This window comes from Oculina patagonica, chromosome 5 (genome assembly GCF_052425735.1).
Source record: "Oculina patagonica isolate OP01 chromosome 5, crgOcupat, whole genome shotgun sequence".
Classification (NCBI taxonomy): Eukaryota; Metazoa; Cnidaria; class Anthozoa; order Scleractinia; family Oculinidae; genus Oculina; species Oculina patagonica.
In genome coordinates this window covers 16,599,023-16,617,746 of record NC_135762.1, presented here as the reverse complement: position 1 = coordinate 16,617,746, position 18,724 = coordinate 16,599,023, and the positions used below count along the sequence as shown (strand labels likewise).

Below are 18,724 nucleotides of genomic sequence, written 5' to 3'. Positions count from 1 at the left end.
GGAGAAAAAGGTACCCCTTTCGGACGGAGCCTCCCTGTAGAGGCCATGAAAGGGTGTACCGCCCCCCGGGGGAGAGGGCTGCGTAACGATTCAAATAGCAGCTGCAAAGAAGACAAGAGTAGTTTGCACACAACTATACATACGAACAAAGAACAACAACAAAGCAGTCTTTAAAATCATCCTTTTAATAATAGTCTCTTGTCGAATCATTCAAGATCCCTAATATACAGATAAGATCCTTTTGAATTATCACAGCGGCAGGTAAATAACATTAATATCATTTTAATTAACTTAGTGAGACATTTTCATGGCACAACCTTGGTAACAGAAAACATATTTCTCTTTTAACCTTCCACCTTTCTTGGCGATTTTCAGTTCAGTTACTATTCACTCTCTCTCACTGTAGTGAGAGAACTCTTTGGAAGCAACCTGATCTTCCATTATCTCTCTCGAGAGGATTTTCTACCCTTGACGTAAGTAGAACCTCACATGTCTCGCTTATGTTTGAAAGCTGAAACTCACCCAGTTTTATCCAAAACCTCGGCAGAAGTTTATGTACTTTAAATATTGTTAATTTAGCCTTCTCCATAAAAGTGTAAGTAATAATAGATCATGGACATTATTTTTTTTACGATAATCAAGCCACTCTGATGACTTAATGCATTAATAATTACAAGCTTAACTAACATACAAAACAATGCTTCCAGTAATTCTACTATCCCCTCAAGATGCTGATATCTTAAATTAAATTAGTTGGATTATTGTTTCTTTATACAACTCTGAAATAGTTCTGGGCCTGACTTAGTGATTCCTTCTGTTGTCATAGTCACAGGGATATGAAGTACTGTGGGCCATTTTGGGTGTGTACGATAACATTCATTGGTTTGTTTAACAGCATCAGGACATCTACTAGATAGAGCAGAGAGAATTTCACTGGACATTCTTATAAAAACATCTGCCTAGGTCTGTACACAAAACTAATCTTCAGGACATCTTTTGTACAAATACATGATCCCTCAGACCTGCAAGGAAAAGAACTTTGTAAGACCTCAACTCAACACCTAATTTGACCCCTTTGATTATGTCTGTGCACATTAGTGATCAACATCTACTCTTTCTCTTTACAACACTCACTATGTTGTAAAGGACATCGACAGTGAGAAAAAGGGGACTTACCAACAAGGGGGCATTGTCCTGGTCCCTGTTGTTCAAGGATGGATAACGCTATCCAGTGGAGAGTGCAGTGTTTAACACTTATCCACTAGATAACGATTTCTCAAGTGGATAGTATCATCCACCCTTTGAACAGCTGAGCCCTGATGGACAACTGATTCTCAAAACTTCTAACACGTTAAAATAATTTCATGGAAATTACTAAGAGTTGCACCTACACTACAAGGTTGTCACAGTGATATGGAAAAATCCCACTGCTTAGCAACATTGCTATTCTCAGATTTAGGATTCCAACCAAAAATTTATACAGTGGAATCTTGATTTCTCAATCCTCAAGGGTAAGTAAAAATTGATTTGAAAAATCAGGTGTTGAGAAATCGGGAGTAAAATTGCAGTGTTCGAATGAGTGAAGCAAATCCAAGGAAAATGACTATTGGTGAATCAACTGTTAGAAGGTTTGAGAAATTCAGGGTTTTAGAAATCAGATTTCACTGTACCATCACTATTTCAAAGGTTAACATATGACAAAAAAATAAAAATAAATAAAAAAAAATCTTGCTTACTGTTGATAGAGTATTCTGGAATTTAGAACAGTCCACAGTCCTTGAGGTTGTTCTTGATGATGACGTCTGTGACAGCATCAAACACAAACTGGATGTTGTTTGTGTCTGTGGCACAGGTAAAGTGGGTGTAGATCTCTTTTGTGTCTTTTCTTTTGTTGAGGTTTTCAAACTGGAGCTGAATATAAGCAGCAGCTTCCTCGTATGTGTTTGAACCTAAAATTATCACAGATTTGTTAAATTTTTTGATATCAATTTGACATAGTATGCTGGAGACTACCATTAAACTACAAAACTTGTAATCCCTACAACTAAAAACAATATCTATTAGTCTTTTGATAGATCCTGGTTCTGAAGAAAAATACCGGTACACGCATAGCAATAACATTTTACATGTACCGTATTTACTCGAATAAGTGCCGCATTTGGGACAAAAAAGTTAATAAGCACCACCCCCAAATAACCACCGCAGTTCCCATGCAGCAATTATTCTAGGAATTCTGTTAAACCAAAAACGGCACTACAAAGTAATTTTTAAACAAACTGGAACATTTCTTTCCATCAAAAGCGATGTTTTGCAGTTCAAAGTGATTGTTTTACTGCTCGCCCATTAGTTTTCTATCAACAAGTATTCTTGTAATACGTAGTTCTGTAAATGTTGTAAAGGCCAAGAACTTTGCCAGGGCAGCCAGCGCCATTGCTCTCTTCATCAAGAGATGAATACTGCCAAAAGATGCTATTTTCAATTACTTTAAAAGATAAGATTCTTTGTTGCGTTCAAATTTTAATTAAGTGCCACCCTCGAATAAGCGTTGCACTTGAGGCGTGGAAAATTTAATAAGCACCGCGGCACTTATTCAAGTAAATACGGTACACTGTATGTATAAAAGTTGTTCCTGACAAGGTTTCATGGAGTGTAAAATAAATGTCCCCTCTTGTCTCAGCTTACTTCCCAGGAGTTCTGGTGGAGCAAACTGTACCATTTATGTGACTTTGCAGTGCAAGTTGTGCATATTTTTTTTTTCACACTGCAATACCCTGAAATAACGCTTAGAGAAAGGCTATGTGCTGACCACATTGCCAATAAGTTTACCTGTGTATTCTGGGAAGCAAATGGTCAAAGGTGACTTGGTGATTTTCTCTGCAAACAAATCTTTCTTGTTGAGGAAGAGGATTATAGACGTATCTGTGAACCACTTGTTGTTGCAGATAGAATCAAACAGCTTCATGCTCTCCATCATACGGTTCTGAAACAAAAGAAAGAAATATTACTAGATGCTACTCATATTAGGCACGACAAAACAAATTGAAATTTGGGTGATATGAATACAGCAAAAATCACCAGTTTCAGTTATTGTAGGTCTTAAACTTCCAAAAATCTTTAAACATTTATTAAACAAAAAGAAACAACAGTGTGCAGGAACAAAAATGACTCTTTTAATCTTTAAACAAAGGGAAAAAAAGTTTTTACAATTTTGTACCCTTGCAGCTCAAAGACTTGAAAAAGAATTGGTTTAAGAAATCACAATAAACAATTAAGTTACTGGAGTGGTTAAGCATTCAGAAAGAAAATACCCATCAGCTCACCATTTCCTCATCTTCTGCCAGTACTAAATCATATGCACTGAGTGCTACACAGAAGATAATGGCAGTTACGCCTTCAAAGCAGTGAATCCACTTCTTTCTTTCTGATCTCTGTCCTCCAACATCAAACATTCTGCAAAACACAAGCAAGAGATGAAATTTTTGAATTACCTAAAATAAAAACCTTCATGTAAATTAATGTCCATATCAATCAGGGCAAACATTTTTCTTCTGTTTTAACCAGCTGAAAGTAACACCACAACCATTACACTTTTCTTACATATACATGTATAATTTTTTTGTATATTTGGTATAAATTAAATAGTTTTGCTACAAATTTGATTGGTTTATTGGCACCAAATGTGAATACCCCGATTTAGTTTTACAACACTGCCTGATAACAGCAACCTGACAAGGAACACACACCTAAACAAACTGTCATCAACCGACTGTTTAATGAAGAACCAGAAAAAGTCATTAAAAAAAGAAATTCAGGACTTGATAGTTCACAGCAATGGCACAAAAATGTTCCTATCCATTTTGGAACACCTTTCTTTAGTTTGGATGAACATGCAGTTTTAGTTTATTTCCCAGTCAATTTCTCTGTCAAAACTTGCTATGACACAAACACTTATTTTATTGTATTACAACATTAGAGATTGCAAGAGACACTTTCCTTTTCTCTTTTTTTCCTTAGCTGCTTACAGGCTAGTGTAACTTGCAACTCATAACTTAACTTTGGCTAAAACAATATTGCACCCTATACAACAGGTTTTAGTGTATGAACTAAGACCCATTGTAAAGGATGCAAAGTTTTAGTTAATTTAACTGTCAATATTATAAAGATATGTCAAATCCTCTTACTTGAAGTGGAGATCTTTAAAGGTAAAGTGAGTCTCAACAATACCAGTTGTTTTGACTCTTGTTCTTAGCACATCTTGTTCTGTTGGGACATAATCTGGTGATCCTAGTCTGTCAAGTGCATTTAGGTAACTGGAAAATGGGGAAATTAAACAGACAGTCAAGAAGTTGAACACCTTAAAACAAAATATCCTTGTAGGAATCCATTGTGCACTTTTGATATCCCATTCAAAGGACACAAATGTTGCTTGTTTGCAGTTAAAAAGAAGTGTCAAAGGTGGCTTTGGTAGGCTGAAAAGTTTGGTTCATGTAAAATGTACCTTTGATACACATCTATTCAAGAGTGCCATCCAGTGCAAACATATGATGTGAAAGGTTAAACAGAAGGTTGAGAATATTCCGCTGTCTGCACCCCCCCCCCCCACCCCTCTTTCCAGGACAGCCTGTACCTGAAGTGAGGCCAGTTCAAATTTTAACAACGCTATACATAATACACCATCTGAATGCAAATGGTCACACAAGACATCTCCATGGTCCACTTGCATTCAGATGGTATTTTAATGCTATACATACTATGCTGCAGAATCATTTAGTTGATATTCTCTTGATCTTGCAAAACAGTTTTGTACTCCTGAATCATTCCATAATCTCTTCATTATCGATACAAGCTCTGGAGTGAACTTAACATCCTCCATGCTCCCTGCTAACGCGAAAAGCTCTCTGGCATCATCCTGTAAAGCACAATAATAATTTATTATTATTAATTTATTTATTGTGTATGATACTTAAATCATTGTGGAATACCGGAATTTCCCGTCTGCATTACATATATGTTAACACTTAAGCCCTTTAAATAACATTAAATGAAATTAATATAGTTTATTTCAAAAATGCAAAAACAAGAAACAAATAAACTTACTGCTCTATCAGAGTGACCAAATTCAACCTTCAGTGTTCCTAATGCTCTGATTATGGCAATCATTGACTGTATTGTGTTGCTATATACAACTTGTCTGTACTGTGCACATTCTTCTTGAGTATATCCATGTTCATGAATAATCCTAGAAGCAAAGAGAAACTAATTATTGTTTGAAGTTATTTAACCAGTTGGAAAATCATGCAACATGTAACTTTTGAGAACATATGACTGAAATCTAAGAATAATTGATATCAATATAACTTACACCATAAGATGATGCGACATAAACATAAACATGGTGAAAGATTAAATTTTTAAAATTGAACAGGCTGTACTTACTTCATCTGTTTTACTATGGTACTTTTCCCAGATTCACCAGCACCTGAGAAATGACAATTAAATATCTTAACAAGGAAATCAAGAATGAACATCACAGAAACAGTAGGTAACAAGTATGTTAAATGACAACAATCTGGAGCATTGGATATTAAATGTATTCCAGGGTTTTGATTGTCTTAGTGGCCATGGGATATCAGCATTATACCAAGCCCAACAAACATGGTTAACAAAAATTATGTTGTGATATTTCAAGGTTATTTTAAATAAAGTAATCATTACATTTGTGCTTGATAGAGATGAGATCATTAAAGTCAACTCCATGCACACCCATCTCATTAGCTAACTACCATCTCATATCCAGTGCATGCTTTTAGAATTGTTGACCAATTCTTGTTGTCGAAACACATGTATCGTTGTTGTTTAGTTGTTGCATAGCCAATCAGATTGTAAATTTGCCAATAGCTAGACACTGGGTTGTGCTCACTGCTGAAAACGAGAGATTATAATTAAAATGTCATACATATATGTAATTATGTACATGTAGATTGCTTCCTGACAGATCGCAAAGTTATATGTCAGAACTCTTCTATTCTGAACAGAGCACAAAAAATGCATGCTTAACACAGGACAGTAATTTACTTTTTGAATTAAGCATATTCAACTAAATCAAATGTCTGAGCTGTGTTATTATTGAAAGTGACATTTTTTGCATGATTAATGTTGTAGCTTGCTATTTCAAGTTTGATTATTAATGACAGACCAAGTTGTCAGAACACATAAAAAGCATCAATAACATGATGGCAGGTCTATAACATCTTTGCGTTTAATTATTAACATAAAAATTCATTTTGTTATTTATAGCTGAGTCATTTAACAGATATAGGACTTGCATATAAATTGCAAAATTTTGGGTTATCAAAACCACCTAGCTGATGTGTAGTTTATTTCAAACACATTGTCAATAACACCCTTTCACATAACCACCTCCCATGAACAATCTGGTCGAAAATCATGCCAGCAATGCGAAGCTAAATATGCAGTGTAGTATGTAGAAAGAAATTGCAACAGACATTTGGAATCAACCTCTCTTGTAATATAAGCAAAAGTATGACCATCAATTATATAAAAGAAAACATCCCACAGCTCACTGCCTTTATGCAATGATTTCCCAGCTGGCAAAATCAATGTCAATTTTATTCTTATTATACAAGTGCACATAATTTCCTATATTTTTGGTTGCTGGGGTTTCAAAACTTTTGTTCACTCTAACAACTTTATAGTAAAAGAAATCTAGAATTGTCAAGACAACGTTTCTTCATTTCTCAGATTAAAAAAAAAAGTACTTTTTTAAAATCATAGATTATGTGTTTCTTGAAAATCAAATGCAAAATCATCATGAAGATTTTAGTTTGTATTTAGTTGTCATGGTAATGCTTAACCATGCTAAATAGATGTAAAGGCGTTTAAATTTCTTACAAATTGTATATCAGGTGTTATTTTTGGACCAATAAGATGTGAGATCAAGCCACATGGTTAAATTAACTGAAAAGATTACACTTAATTACAACTAATGTAGGGTATGTAACACATTTTTTGTTTTTCAAAAATCTACCTGTATTGATTATACTTTGAGGTGTTAAAGGGACTGTGTCTCAGCAGAGCTTAGTCTATTTTATTGTTTTGCCAAATACTTGCTATGAAACTTTACTTCCATAGATCTAAATTGAATGTAAATGTCAAAACGATATTTCATGATAAACAAATATGTCTCCAGGGCATTTTAATTATAAAATAAAAGTTACAAACAAAAAAATTAACTTTGCAAACTGTCAGCCTAACCGATCTAGCCTAACCACAATCCGTTTTAATTTTTTTTTAATTTTTGCCAATCTGTACCTTCTGTGACATATCGCATTGTTTTCTTTTGAGTTCAAATTAGCACATGTATTCGCCTCCTACACAGACGTTATATTAGGTAACAAGCACAAAGAGCCCCTGCGTAGGTGGCTACCAAAATGTACCTTCACTGTTGGTTATTTTTATATTTCTCTCAATTTGGTGGCCACTTTCATCTAAATTATTTTAGTTAAAATCTGTGACACTGTTTCTTTAATTTATTTTTTTATAACTTCGAATGTGACATTCCTCATATAATTTAAGTGTAACCGAAGACAACTTTATTTATGAACAGTTTGAACAGTCTGTTATATATCATAGTATTGTTAGTTCCAGTGTAGTAAATATATTTCTTGTAAATCAAAATTAATTGTAGTTCAACCAATGAAAAAAATTCATTATTTGGCTGGGTTTTAATTAGCAGACAAGACCTGCATGCTTCATTTTCAACTAATGTCTTGTTTGTTGTGAGCTGTTAAGTCTGGACTTCCTTGGGGAGCCCTCCCCTTATATCTTAAGTTGGTAAAAACAACATCACACCAACTGTAAAACTATTAAAAAAACATACAAATAACACCTAATTCATAAGAATTTAAAACTTGCTAATACGAAATGAATTACTTAAAAAACATTGACAAATGGTTTTTAAAAGAATCTAGAGAACTTAAGGTAACTACATGTATCTCCCTGTGGAGGCAGTTCTAGTCAGTGACAGTTCTAATCTTGGAAAATATCAATATTTAAAAACGTCCCTATTATTCTAAACTTAAAGTGGTGGCGTCTTTTTCTGCAGACATTGAGGTGATGGATCAAGCACTTTGAACTGTCTATATCAATTATCACTAAGGCACACACACACACACACAACACAGGTATTACGAAGTGTTGTATTTGGGGACAGATAATTAGCAGAGATAAACACTGCTTTACAGCTGGCAAACAGCAGCCTATTAGCTTGCTGGTTCCCACAAAAAGTATTCGTGATTAGCAAGTAATTTTTTTGGGAACTAAGAACTAACGTCTACTGGCTGTTTTAATTTTCAATAATAAATTAATGGTTTCTGGTGTCTATTTAATGATTTAAACCATATAACCATAAGTGGTCCTGGGAAATGAACCTCCTTGAGTATTTCTGACTGTTATTTTTATTCTTGGATAAGCTCAGACTTGTTATTACATGTACATGTAGTAAGTGGTATATTTTGTCACCCTTATCTAGTTTTGTCCTACTTTTAATTTGGATCGAGGCATGCAATGTTTTCCAATATGTGTGAAGAAGCATGTGACTGTCATGAAACTACCCAATCATTAAATGCACCTCCCCGAAAAATACTTTCAAAAGATGTACATGGTTAGAGAGTTGAATGGTTAAATATTTCTTCATCTCAATGTTGCGTTTTTAAGTTATGAAGGTTTATTTTTCCAATATGTTAATGATATGACGTCTACCCAGGCTTTTAAGCATACTTGTTTTGCTTATATCATTATTTACTCGCCATTACCAGACACCAAATTTACAATAAAAATTGTGGAAATTGCGAGTATTATGATAATGCTTTTTAAATACTGCTTGTGTGAACCAGTCAAAATCTGTATATTGAATGAAGACTGGGTAGACGTCATACTCATTAACATATTGGAAAAATAAACCTTCATAACTTAAAAACGCAACATTAAGATGAAGAAATATTTAACCATTCAACTCTCTAACTCATGTACAATCAATTTTGAAAGTATTGTTTCGGGGGTTAGGTGCACTTTAACAGTAGTACAGTAAAATTGCAGTTAAAATCTAAAACACATGAAAAAAAAATTACTCAATGCACGTTGCTGCTCTGGGTTTTGGTCAAATTGTTTGCCTTTGTTTTAGGAGCATGGTTGCAGCAATGCACATCTCTTAGCCTGATTAAGAGCTAAATTGGCCTAGTAACTTTATCTATTCACTAGCCCACATTTACCGCACTGTGATAATGACCAAAGTTAGCTACATATGTTCCCTATTTTTGCACTATACACTGAATGACTAACCCCCTTTTGTTGCAATCCAGCAGTGACTCTTAATGAATGACTCCTCAACTTTAATGTGCCCTACTTTACACCATTTTCAGAACACTGTTATTTCAATCTTGAAAGAGCCTACATGTACATGTATGCTGAGAAGTCGTAACACTGTGAGAGCTTCTTTACTTAAGCAACTGTAAAAGAAAAAAAGGGTGCACGCTGGGTGCAGTTCCAATTTATTGGTTCAAAAAGTTTCTTCTTCTTTAAATATCTTGACCTTCTAATATCCTCGTTATTTATCACCTTAATGCTTTCGTTGTCCATAACATTTGTTAACCGTGGATTTTTTGACACTGGACATTAAAGTCTAGTGTCATGCAATCTTGGCTAAACAAGTTTGGTTAATAGTCTATTTAAAGTTCAAAACCGCCATATTTTGAGAAGAGCTTTTATCAACTGACAGTGTAAAAATCTGAAATAAAATAATGAGGACCATGGTATCGTGATCTGCCAAACATAGCAAAATAACATCTGTACATAATGTAATAAATATAACAACACAAATGCAAAAGTACTGTATAACCATAGAATGTCTATCAAGAAGTAACTTTTAACAATTAACAGTATCCACTAGTAAAGCACAACGGCCACACTGGGAGAATGTCAGCAAAGTACAGATTAAGTGCATTAAGCCTGCCTGTGTATTTGTACAGAACTGACGAAGTGTCAATACTCTCCTGGTACCATCCCAGGCAAGCTTGGGAGATTTATTCCAAGTTTTTGTCATTAAAAAACAGCTGTAGAAACTTTCCCAGTCCAATATTCTAGAAAAGATTGGACAGGCAATAAAGATTTTGATTGGATGATTTTAGTTATTGACCTCTTAGCTGTGTTGCTAGTGTAATCAAGGCTGTGCTCTAAGAAAAATTACAAGGAGTCCAAAGGTTCCAAACTATGAGATCCAGGGTGCCCAGCATAAAGCTTCTATGAAAGAAATAAGATTACCTGGTCGCCTGAAGACAAAAGTTAGTCGCCTGAGGCACCCGGGCGCCCTTAGAGCACAGCCCTGTGTAATAAATAAACAATAACCTCCATTTGGCGGGAAAATATGCACGGATATTTGTCCGCAGGCATTTACTGTACTGATAAGCGAAGAGTTTTCTGACAGCAAAGTTCAAGCAAGTTCTGTGAGCTTCAAGGGACAGATAATGTCTGTGGACAAATATTCTTGCATATTTTTGAAGCCAAATTGAGGCTATTGTTTTTATTACCCTTCTAATATATTTACACCAGGCTTCTTCCATCAGAAAACCTTCTCTCAAAGCTTTTAAATGAAAAACTTTTCTGTAAGCGTTCAAAATGTTGTAAGTCTGTTCAAAATGTTTAGTTCTATTTGATTAAACAATTTACTTGGGATGAAAACCTGAAGGAGCGAACATAAATCCTAAAGTTCGTAAACTGGGGAATACGGTATTACTTTGGGAATATCACTTGGATATGCTCCAATTTTAGTTGGGGCAAATTGTGTCACGTGACGCTTTTAAAACAATCGCCCACCAGCAAAAACATTTGATGGATTATAATTGACAATATCATGATCCACCATGAAGCAAGGCAACATAAACATGCACAAGACAACTGGTGAATATACAAGAAACGTAACAAACAAGACAACAACAACATCCTTTATTTAAACGTGATATAGATTAAAGCAACAGGTTTGCTTGAAGGGTTATGTTTCTAGCTAGTAGGTACCTATGTACTTTAAAAATTAATAATAATTATAAACCCAGTCGTTCACAAAAACTAAAGTTCCACAAAAACCATGAAATATTTGTTACATCACATGTGTACACTGTAATTCTAAAAACACAACAATAATAACAACAAAATGCTGAAAGAAATGTGTTCCTTCCAAGCTAAATATCCACCATGTTATGAACAGTTGATTATTGATTTTAATACACACCAAATCAGAACATCACAGTAAAAATATACAAATATACCATGAAAAATTATCTTTGTCAGTGATAAATGTGGCAAGTCAAGAGACATTAAAATATATATATGTGATTCTTTTAGTGACCAGAATAAATTGGTTTAATCTTCCACGACAATTTTGTCACCTTACCAGGAATTTGTCTGAAAATCCCACCAAAACAGTAGATCTAAATAGCACGGCATGTTATGCTTTATGAAAACAGTTTATGTCTTAAAATACAATTGACAATTGTAACAGTAAACTTCTTTCAGAGTTTTCCACCTTTGTTTTATTTTCTCAACAATTTGAATAAGAACAAATCTTGATTATTGCTTTTGATAATCACTTGCATAATATATGGAGGTGCAAGAGTGTACTGGTGCAAATTAAATCCATGTCCATCAAATGTTATGTGCTAACTTTAGTATATCAATTGTGTTCAACCAAAACATCTACTGAATCAAGACCACCACAGGTATAATGTAACATAACTATGCAACAAAACCACAACAAATAGATCATAACATGACAATGTAGACTTTTCTGATTGCCTGTGCATCATTTTCTTATCTTTTAAGATAGGATTGGTTTATATTAAAGATATATCAATTCCCGCAAGTAAAAGCCAGATCTAATGAAGAATAAATACAGCAAACTTACAAGGAAACGATACAAGGTCATTTACAAATCCAGATCGCAAAAGTGATTAGCTGTGGACTTTATAAAGCAGTCAGCACCTGTTTACAAAAACATCAAACTATCCATGGAGACCAGACTCGAACTAACACGAGGAAAGCTTATTGATTTCACTTTGAATTTTCTGAATAAAACGACAGTAACGCTGGCAGTTAGCTTTTCTTGGTGAGAAAAATCGTCCTCAATATTCGGGCCTACAAGTGATGTTTTTTTGTTACGATTTTCAATTCTAAAGGAAAAGAAACCAGCAAAGGAAATCTATTATTCACTGTCAAAAAATACAATTTAGCGCTGAAACAAAATTAAAGAATAGGTAGAAAATTGCTGATAACTGCGTAACAAGTAACGTTTATGCTCAATAAATGGAACAATTTTTCGCCTTTAGCTATCCTTTGAGCAGAAACTGAACACCTTCCATCTATCCGTCGATCTAATATTCGATTTAAAATTCACACGCTACAATATAGGGTACGGTGAAAAAAGATAGCAACCGAAATCAATTCTCTTCCTTGTTTTTTTCGCTATAGAATCCACAAAAAGCCTAAGCTAAAGCTGATGACGGATGTTACGTGAAAAAGACAGCTAACAAACCTTTTCGGTTTTTGTATATTATGCCTTTTCCTTTCAGAGCGACAATGTAAACTTACTGTTTTCGTGTCGGTTCGATCGATCGTATGTGATCGGGAAAAATGCACTCGAAGGGTTTCCACCGGCTATTTTAACGCAACTTTCTAACTCAATAACACTGACTTTTCTTAGCAATTTACCAGAAGTCTTGGCACCGAAAGCACTTATCCAAAACCGCGCAAAATCATTTTTCCTAGCTTGATGGGAACAATTATTCATACGCTAGTTTGTAATGGCGGATTAGACGTTCTGCATTAAAGTGTTACATTCTACACGGTAAATCCCAAACTACAATTTATCACGGCCACAAAGGCAGATAAAACTGAATTTTTTGGGGGAATGTAATGATCAATAAACAGAATCGCAATCATAAAATGTTGCTAGGGAAAGAAACCCTACTGACCAACGACAAATCCGCGATATTTCTTCAAAGTCGCTAGTAGCGTATTGAAACCCTCATAAAACACGAAGCTGTTTTGATCGCACAAAGCTTTTTATTCTCTGTAGTTAACGCGGTTAGGCAGCCAGAGCATACGACTGACTGTACACACAATAAACACAAAGGCTCTACATAAATATTCGAAAGCTCGGCGCGTTTGCACGCATCCTACAAGTTGAGGATCGATCGATGCATAAGCCGTATGCTTCGATCGAGCGCACAACATCATTTCACTAACCTAGAAGAAGAAGCTTGACCTCTCTGGCTGCTTTTTCGCCGTCCGCTCGAAGGTTTTTATCGATCATCTTACTCCTTTCCACGGCAGCCTTGTCCTCGGCACTGAGTGTGCAACCCATGTTGATATTTAGAGTTCGAAAATTTAAGCTTCACTCGCTAAACTCGGCCGTTCGTGGGAACTTTGACAGTCCGGCAAATTGCGTACACCACAAACAAAAGCCCAATTGTAACGCCTGGATGCTCGAGGGGACTCTTACCCGACTAACATGTGTTAAAATATCTTACGACTTCGCCATGAAGGTCGTTATCCGGTTTTTCCGAGCGAGTTATGGCGTTCGAGAAATCACTTTTATTGCAACAACCAACCACAACCACGCCCGCACACTGAGCAAACCATGCGCGACGCGACCTCTGGGAACGTAAAGTCCCGGATATCAAGCCGAGGGCTGCAATCTGCACGTTCCCATATCAGCGTTTTTCCATTACTCGCCCGTACCCAAAGACTCAAATTATCAACTAGACAGTTGTTTTGAATTTTTATCTTTCTGATAAATTTCTCTTCAAAGGGCTACCGGCTTTAGATTAAAATGCAGGATTTTAAAAGTTTGCTCGGATCACGTGATTAAAATATTTGATTCACCAAGTCATCAGAAAGTGATATCGCAGTTAGCGCCGAATACAGACTATTAACTTTTGCACCCATCATTATTTAAATAACTAGTATACAAAAGAGGGCACGATCTTGTTTTTCATTATTTTATATAAAAAAAGTGCGAACAAGTGACAATGTTTTTTAATAAAACTTTATACGACAGCGATAACTCTGAAGTAGTGGAAAATATTTTTAGTTCTTTTTGTTGTTCTTGAGAATTAATGTTTGACGAATGCTGGACTTACAGGCGGCAAGTTAAGTAAGCGATTATATTAAGAAAGGCTATTTTTAAACAGCTTAGCGCTTAGAGATTGTCATATAGATATGCAGCCGGACGGAAAGAACTCACACCTGTTTAAGGTGAAGAAGACTTGTAAGTCATTTTAGATCATCTGTGCAGAATTTCTGTGATACAAGAGGCTAGGGAAATCAAATGAAAGCTTCCTGACTACAGAAATAATTTGTTTTACGATATTTAACTGATTATGATTGCTGAAAATTCTCCGAACTGGGTCCCCAGACATGGCTACGTGAGCTTACTGATTTTATACATTATTTTTTTTTTTCGCTTTTCATTATATGCGTCATAACTCGCTGTCAGACGGTTTCGAACCTAAAAAGTAGCAGGCGATTAATTTATTAATGTTCTTGAGCTGGCCATAAGTCTATTTTAACTACAGTGGCCTCACGTGTACATTACTGTAGTGAATTTAAGCCTTTTACTCCCTTTGCAGGCACGGTTGTCAGGCATGTTATTAAGTCTGAAAGCAAACACAAAAAAACATCTGTTTACTTTATTGCTCAGCGTTTTATCAATGTATTTATATTATGCAAGCTATATCATATATAACGCTTGGCAAATAGTCTGGCATACATGTATCATGAGGGTAACTCAGTTCTACTAAATTGTAAATGTGGTTTCAGGGATATGAAGGAAATGGAAAGTTTCCCGCCATATCAGCTCGTTTTCGTCAATTCCTTTTAAACCGTCGTCGTCTTCTTCGCTATCAAAAACCATAACTTTCAAAGTAAATACACTGGGCATTTTTCTTTTGCTTTTGTTTTCTGGACAACTAACAGTTGACTATACTTTTTCCTGTTCGATTAGCTGATGGTCGAGTAAAATATTCACATCCTCCAACTAGAATAAATGTTACTCCCTAAAGATAGTCGACAACTAAACTTAATTTCTATTTTTATCAGTCTTACTATATTTTGCTCTAATATAAAGTCATGTTCCTTTATATGCAAATTTCTCAAGTGTTAATTTTAATACGAAGCAAGTATTTTGTGATGGGTAAACAAAGTCCCATAATTTCAGAACAACATTGCTGTGTAGTTTAGCGCCTTTAACTGTGAAATAACAACTGTAACATGGGCTATAACCTGGTCTCCTGGTCTGTACTGAAGTCATAGCCTCAGTACCACGAGATTGATGGACCTCATCGCCAAATATGTACCCGTCTGGCAAACCACTCGCGAAGACGGTCAATCGTAAAGAACGTATGGGGATGTTTGTTCGATATAAAAAGAAATTCTTTTCGTGCGGCATTTACAGTTTGGATTTGGACTTGACAAGGAAAAACGTCAACTTATCATTGATTTTTAAAATACATCGAATTTTATATGAAGATTACCCTTATACAGCTCCAATAATCTTTACCCAGTTTAACTCATGGCAAATTACTAAATGTTTTTTTTTATCTATATCACGATGGTGATGAAAAAAAAAACAGCAATCCGTGCACTCCGTATTAACTAAAATATATTGCCGTATTGGCATTCAACCTTATGTTATTGGCTTTCTCTTGACAGACAAAAATAACTGATGCACGCAACCCAAGGAAAACGAAAAACTGAGTTTGTTAAGCAGCACGATCTACAGCAAATGGCAAACACCACTGCTTGCCACTCATTGCATTTAAGTTAGAAAATGGCCAAAAACAATCACACGTTTACAAGAAACTAACGTAGAAATTACAGCAGACGACAGACAAGGCCGATTTTTAAATAAGCAATAAGAAGACGAAATATAGACTGAGCGAGATAAAGAATGAGTTGGATATAAATTAAAATATCTACATTTACTCGCTGGATATTTCCGTTTTTAAAACAAACATACGGGGGCGTAGAAAAGAAAAACAAATGGATACGTAAAAGGAACAAAATATGAAAGGTTAGAAGCAAACTAAATGATGTCAGTTAATTTCGTCGCGTCTTTTTCGATACCACAGAGCTTCAGTTACGTAACTTTTTTTTTATCAAGTGAGCCTTGCGGACCTTTCTAACAAAAACGAAATTCCAGGGTCGTTACAAACTTTTCGGATTCGTATTAAGCCATGGTTTCAAGTTCCTGCTGTGTTCACAACAGGCAACTTATTTGACAAACGACAACTGTCTGGCTGATTATATTTTTTTGTCGTATGGAAAACGACTAATAGGTTTAAAACGTGCCTAGAACATAATGAAGAATAAACCATTGCAGCCATTTGACAGCCTTTAGTCACCAAATGTACCTTAGCATCGTTTTTCATCCAAATTACCAATTGGCGTCCTCACGTACGCTCCAGTTTAGCTGGAAACAGGGAAACGTTTTTGGTGTTTCGACAGAGTTGGTTGTGACAGCAGTGCTTGATCAAGAGAACGGAAATTTGCTGTAGAAGATAATCATTACCACACCTGCTTCGAGTTGCAAAATTTCACGAGTGTTCCAATAACTCTATGGAAACAAGGAAAGCAAGTTTTCTGTCTCCGACTGTTCTAACATTTTTTGTTTTAATAAAGTTACGAAACTGCACTTCAGCCAGTCAAATCGCGCACACATGTTTGTTCGAAAAAAAAAATGCTGATATACTTTGTTGTCAGGGAAGTACAATATAGGCTGTTGAAAACGAGGTTTAATTCAGAGCGAAGTTATTTTCCATAAGATTTGTATGCAGCCTGGCAAACATAACGTTCATAACGTCACAAATACGTCAGAACTATTATTTGCCTGGTCATTTAATATAAAAGAACAATAATACAAAGACACGATTATTAAAAAGGAAAAAGAGGAAACTTTGTAACTATAAATTAAAATAAAACCTGCGTCTTAACGGGACTGTTTTTTGACGTTATATAATATTTCGTCTTGTTTTGTTTTTTATGTATGACAGGAAACGAAGCAGACTTTCGTGATCTTTCGTTTTTTCCTTTCGCATATTTTCTCCAATTAACGTTCGTCACATCTGTTTATTCTTCGACTTCTGTCATCCCTGCTATAAAAATATGCTGCCCAAGATATTTACAGTGGGCTTATATACTACGAAGAAGATCTGATCAGTAGCTTAGAATAGGGGTTGTCAAGGAAACAGATTGCTACTCTGAGAGTCTGGACAGAAAAACGAAGACAAGTTAGATTGTGAAATAAATATCATATTGTGTCAAAACTCAGCACTGAAGAAATCCACTAAACCTTGGAAAAATTTAATATATATTTAATAATCAACGAACCGACACAACGCACGGTCCATTTGGCCCGCTGATAATGCCGGATTTTTATTTGGAGTTCATTTCTGAGCTGTTCCAGATTTTCAGGTTATGAGAGAACGGGTGCCAACAAACGCATTTCTCCTCTTCCAGCACGTTTTATTTTGCCCGCCACCAACATGTCACAGGACTAGAATTGAACATTTTTCATTTTCCGTTATGGTTCGAATTCGCGGTTGAATTTTACGATCACGTCTTTGATGCCATCGTTTACCTTGTTTACTAGCTGTAGCACGCGAACGGGCCAGTGATTGCAATATCCAAAATTATTTTTAAAATGAAGGAAACCTCAAATAAACAGCTTAGCTTGAACAGCCAATGTTTGGCCTCCAAAAGCCAAGCTGGAGGAGACGTTAAGGAAGGCTCTTTTGGATATTTGCCTGCCTCCCACCAAATGAATGTGCCCCTATTCTCACCGGAGTCCGGCTTTCTTTTCTCCGATCAATTCTAATTAGATCCTGATTAATACAGACCCTCATAGAAACGCTTCAATTTCCTCTTGAGATCAGTCTTTGCATCACTTCAAACCTTTTGAAATCTGTCAGTTAAACTGAGCTGTGTTTCTCTGCTAGAAGCACTTTGTTATATATTAAAATTACGAAAGTTATTCATTAGGAAAGTTATTGCCGGGTAGTAACATTTTACCCCTCGTCATTTCCTTTTTGATTTATATACAGAGTAACAAGGAAACGAATGTAACCCTTTAACCTCAAATCAATCATGTCAGCCATGCCAACGACCCTCAACCCAAGCATCATGCGAGAGAGAATGAGTTCCCCGCCCTTTTGGCTACTATCTCGAGCTTATGCCTTTGAATTCTTAAAGGCTATCGAGATAATTTTCCATTAAATGCGTGATTTGAATGATTAGATTTTGAAAAGAAGAACCGTGTATTGGCCTAGAATTTGCTGGCCTCAAGTACAATGGGAAAAGAACTGCGCTTGAATTCTATCTTTGGTAAGCAATCATTATTGCAGGCATGCGTGGAATGTATCAGTTTACTTGATATTTGTATATTTTGTTTTTAGGTGTTATTTAAATACTTCGAGAAATGGGGTTTACGTAAATGAATTCTTCAGTACTAATATTTCGCAATATAGTTGATATAAATTTAACACGATCAACTTCATCTTCAGTATTCTCCAAGAGATATTTTCTATATTTAGGAGTAAAATGCCAGGAATTTTAAGTGTGTACAAAGAGTATTTCCGAGGTTTCTTTAACCTAATTT

The 18,724-nt window shown here is 35.4% G+C and overlaps 1 protein-coding gene across 1 annotated transcript; it reads right to left on the bottom strand.

Moving 5' to 3' along the window:
- Positions 1-166: 166 nt before the first annotated feature.
- LOC144653030 (guanine nucleotide-binding protein G(i) subunit alpha) lies at positions 167-13,708 on the bottom strand. Its single transcript, XM_078512941.1, has 9 exons — positions 13,315-13,708; positions 5,437-5,479; positions 5,098-5,239; positions 4,752-4,909; positions 4,182-4,310; positions 3,321-3,450; positions 2,827-2,980; positions 1,737-1,949; positions 167-1,022 (listed from the first exon to the last, which is right to left on the bottom strand). Exons 1-8 carry the CDS (start codon positions 13,430-13,432, stop codon positions 1,759-1,761), a joined length of 1,065 nt encoding a protein of 354 aa, XP_078369067.1. The 5' UTR covers positions 13,433-13,708; the 3' UTR covers positions 167-1,022; positions 1,737-1,758.
- Between the last annotated feature and the right edge of the window lie 5,016 nt (positions 13,709-18,724).

What these genes read in the sequence shown, in the direction of transcription:
- LOC144653030 (XM_078512941.1), bottom strand. Translation starts at nt 13,432, where the DNA reads ATGGGTTGCACACTCAGTGCCGAGGACAAGGCTGCCGTGGAAAGGAGT. An exon ending in CTAAATGATTCTGCAGCATA is followed by an intron (nt 4,311 to 4,751) that starts GTATGTATAGCA and finishes CCCATTTTCCAG; the next exon opens with TTACCTAAATGCACTTGACA. An exon ending in TTTAAAGATCTCCACTTCAA is followed by an intron (nt 3,451 to 4,181) that starts GTAAGAGGATTT and finishes TGTGTTTTGCAG; the next exon opens with AATGTTTGATGTTGGAGGAC.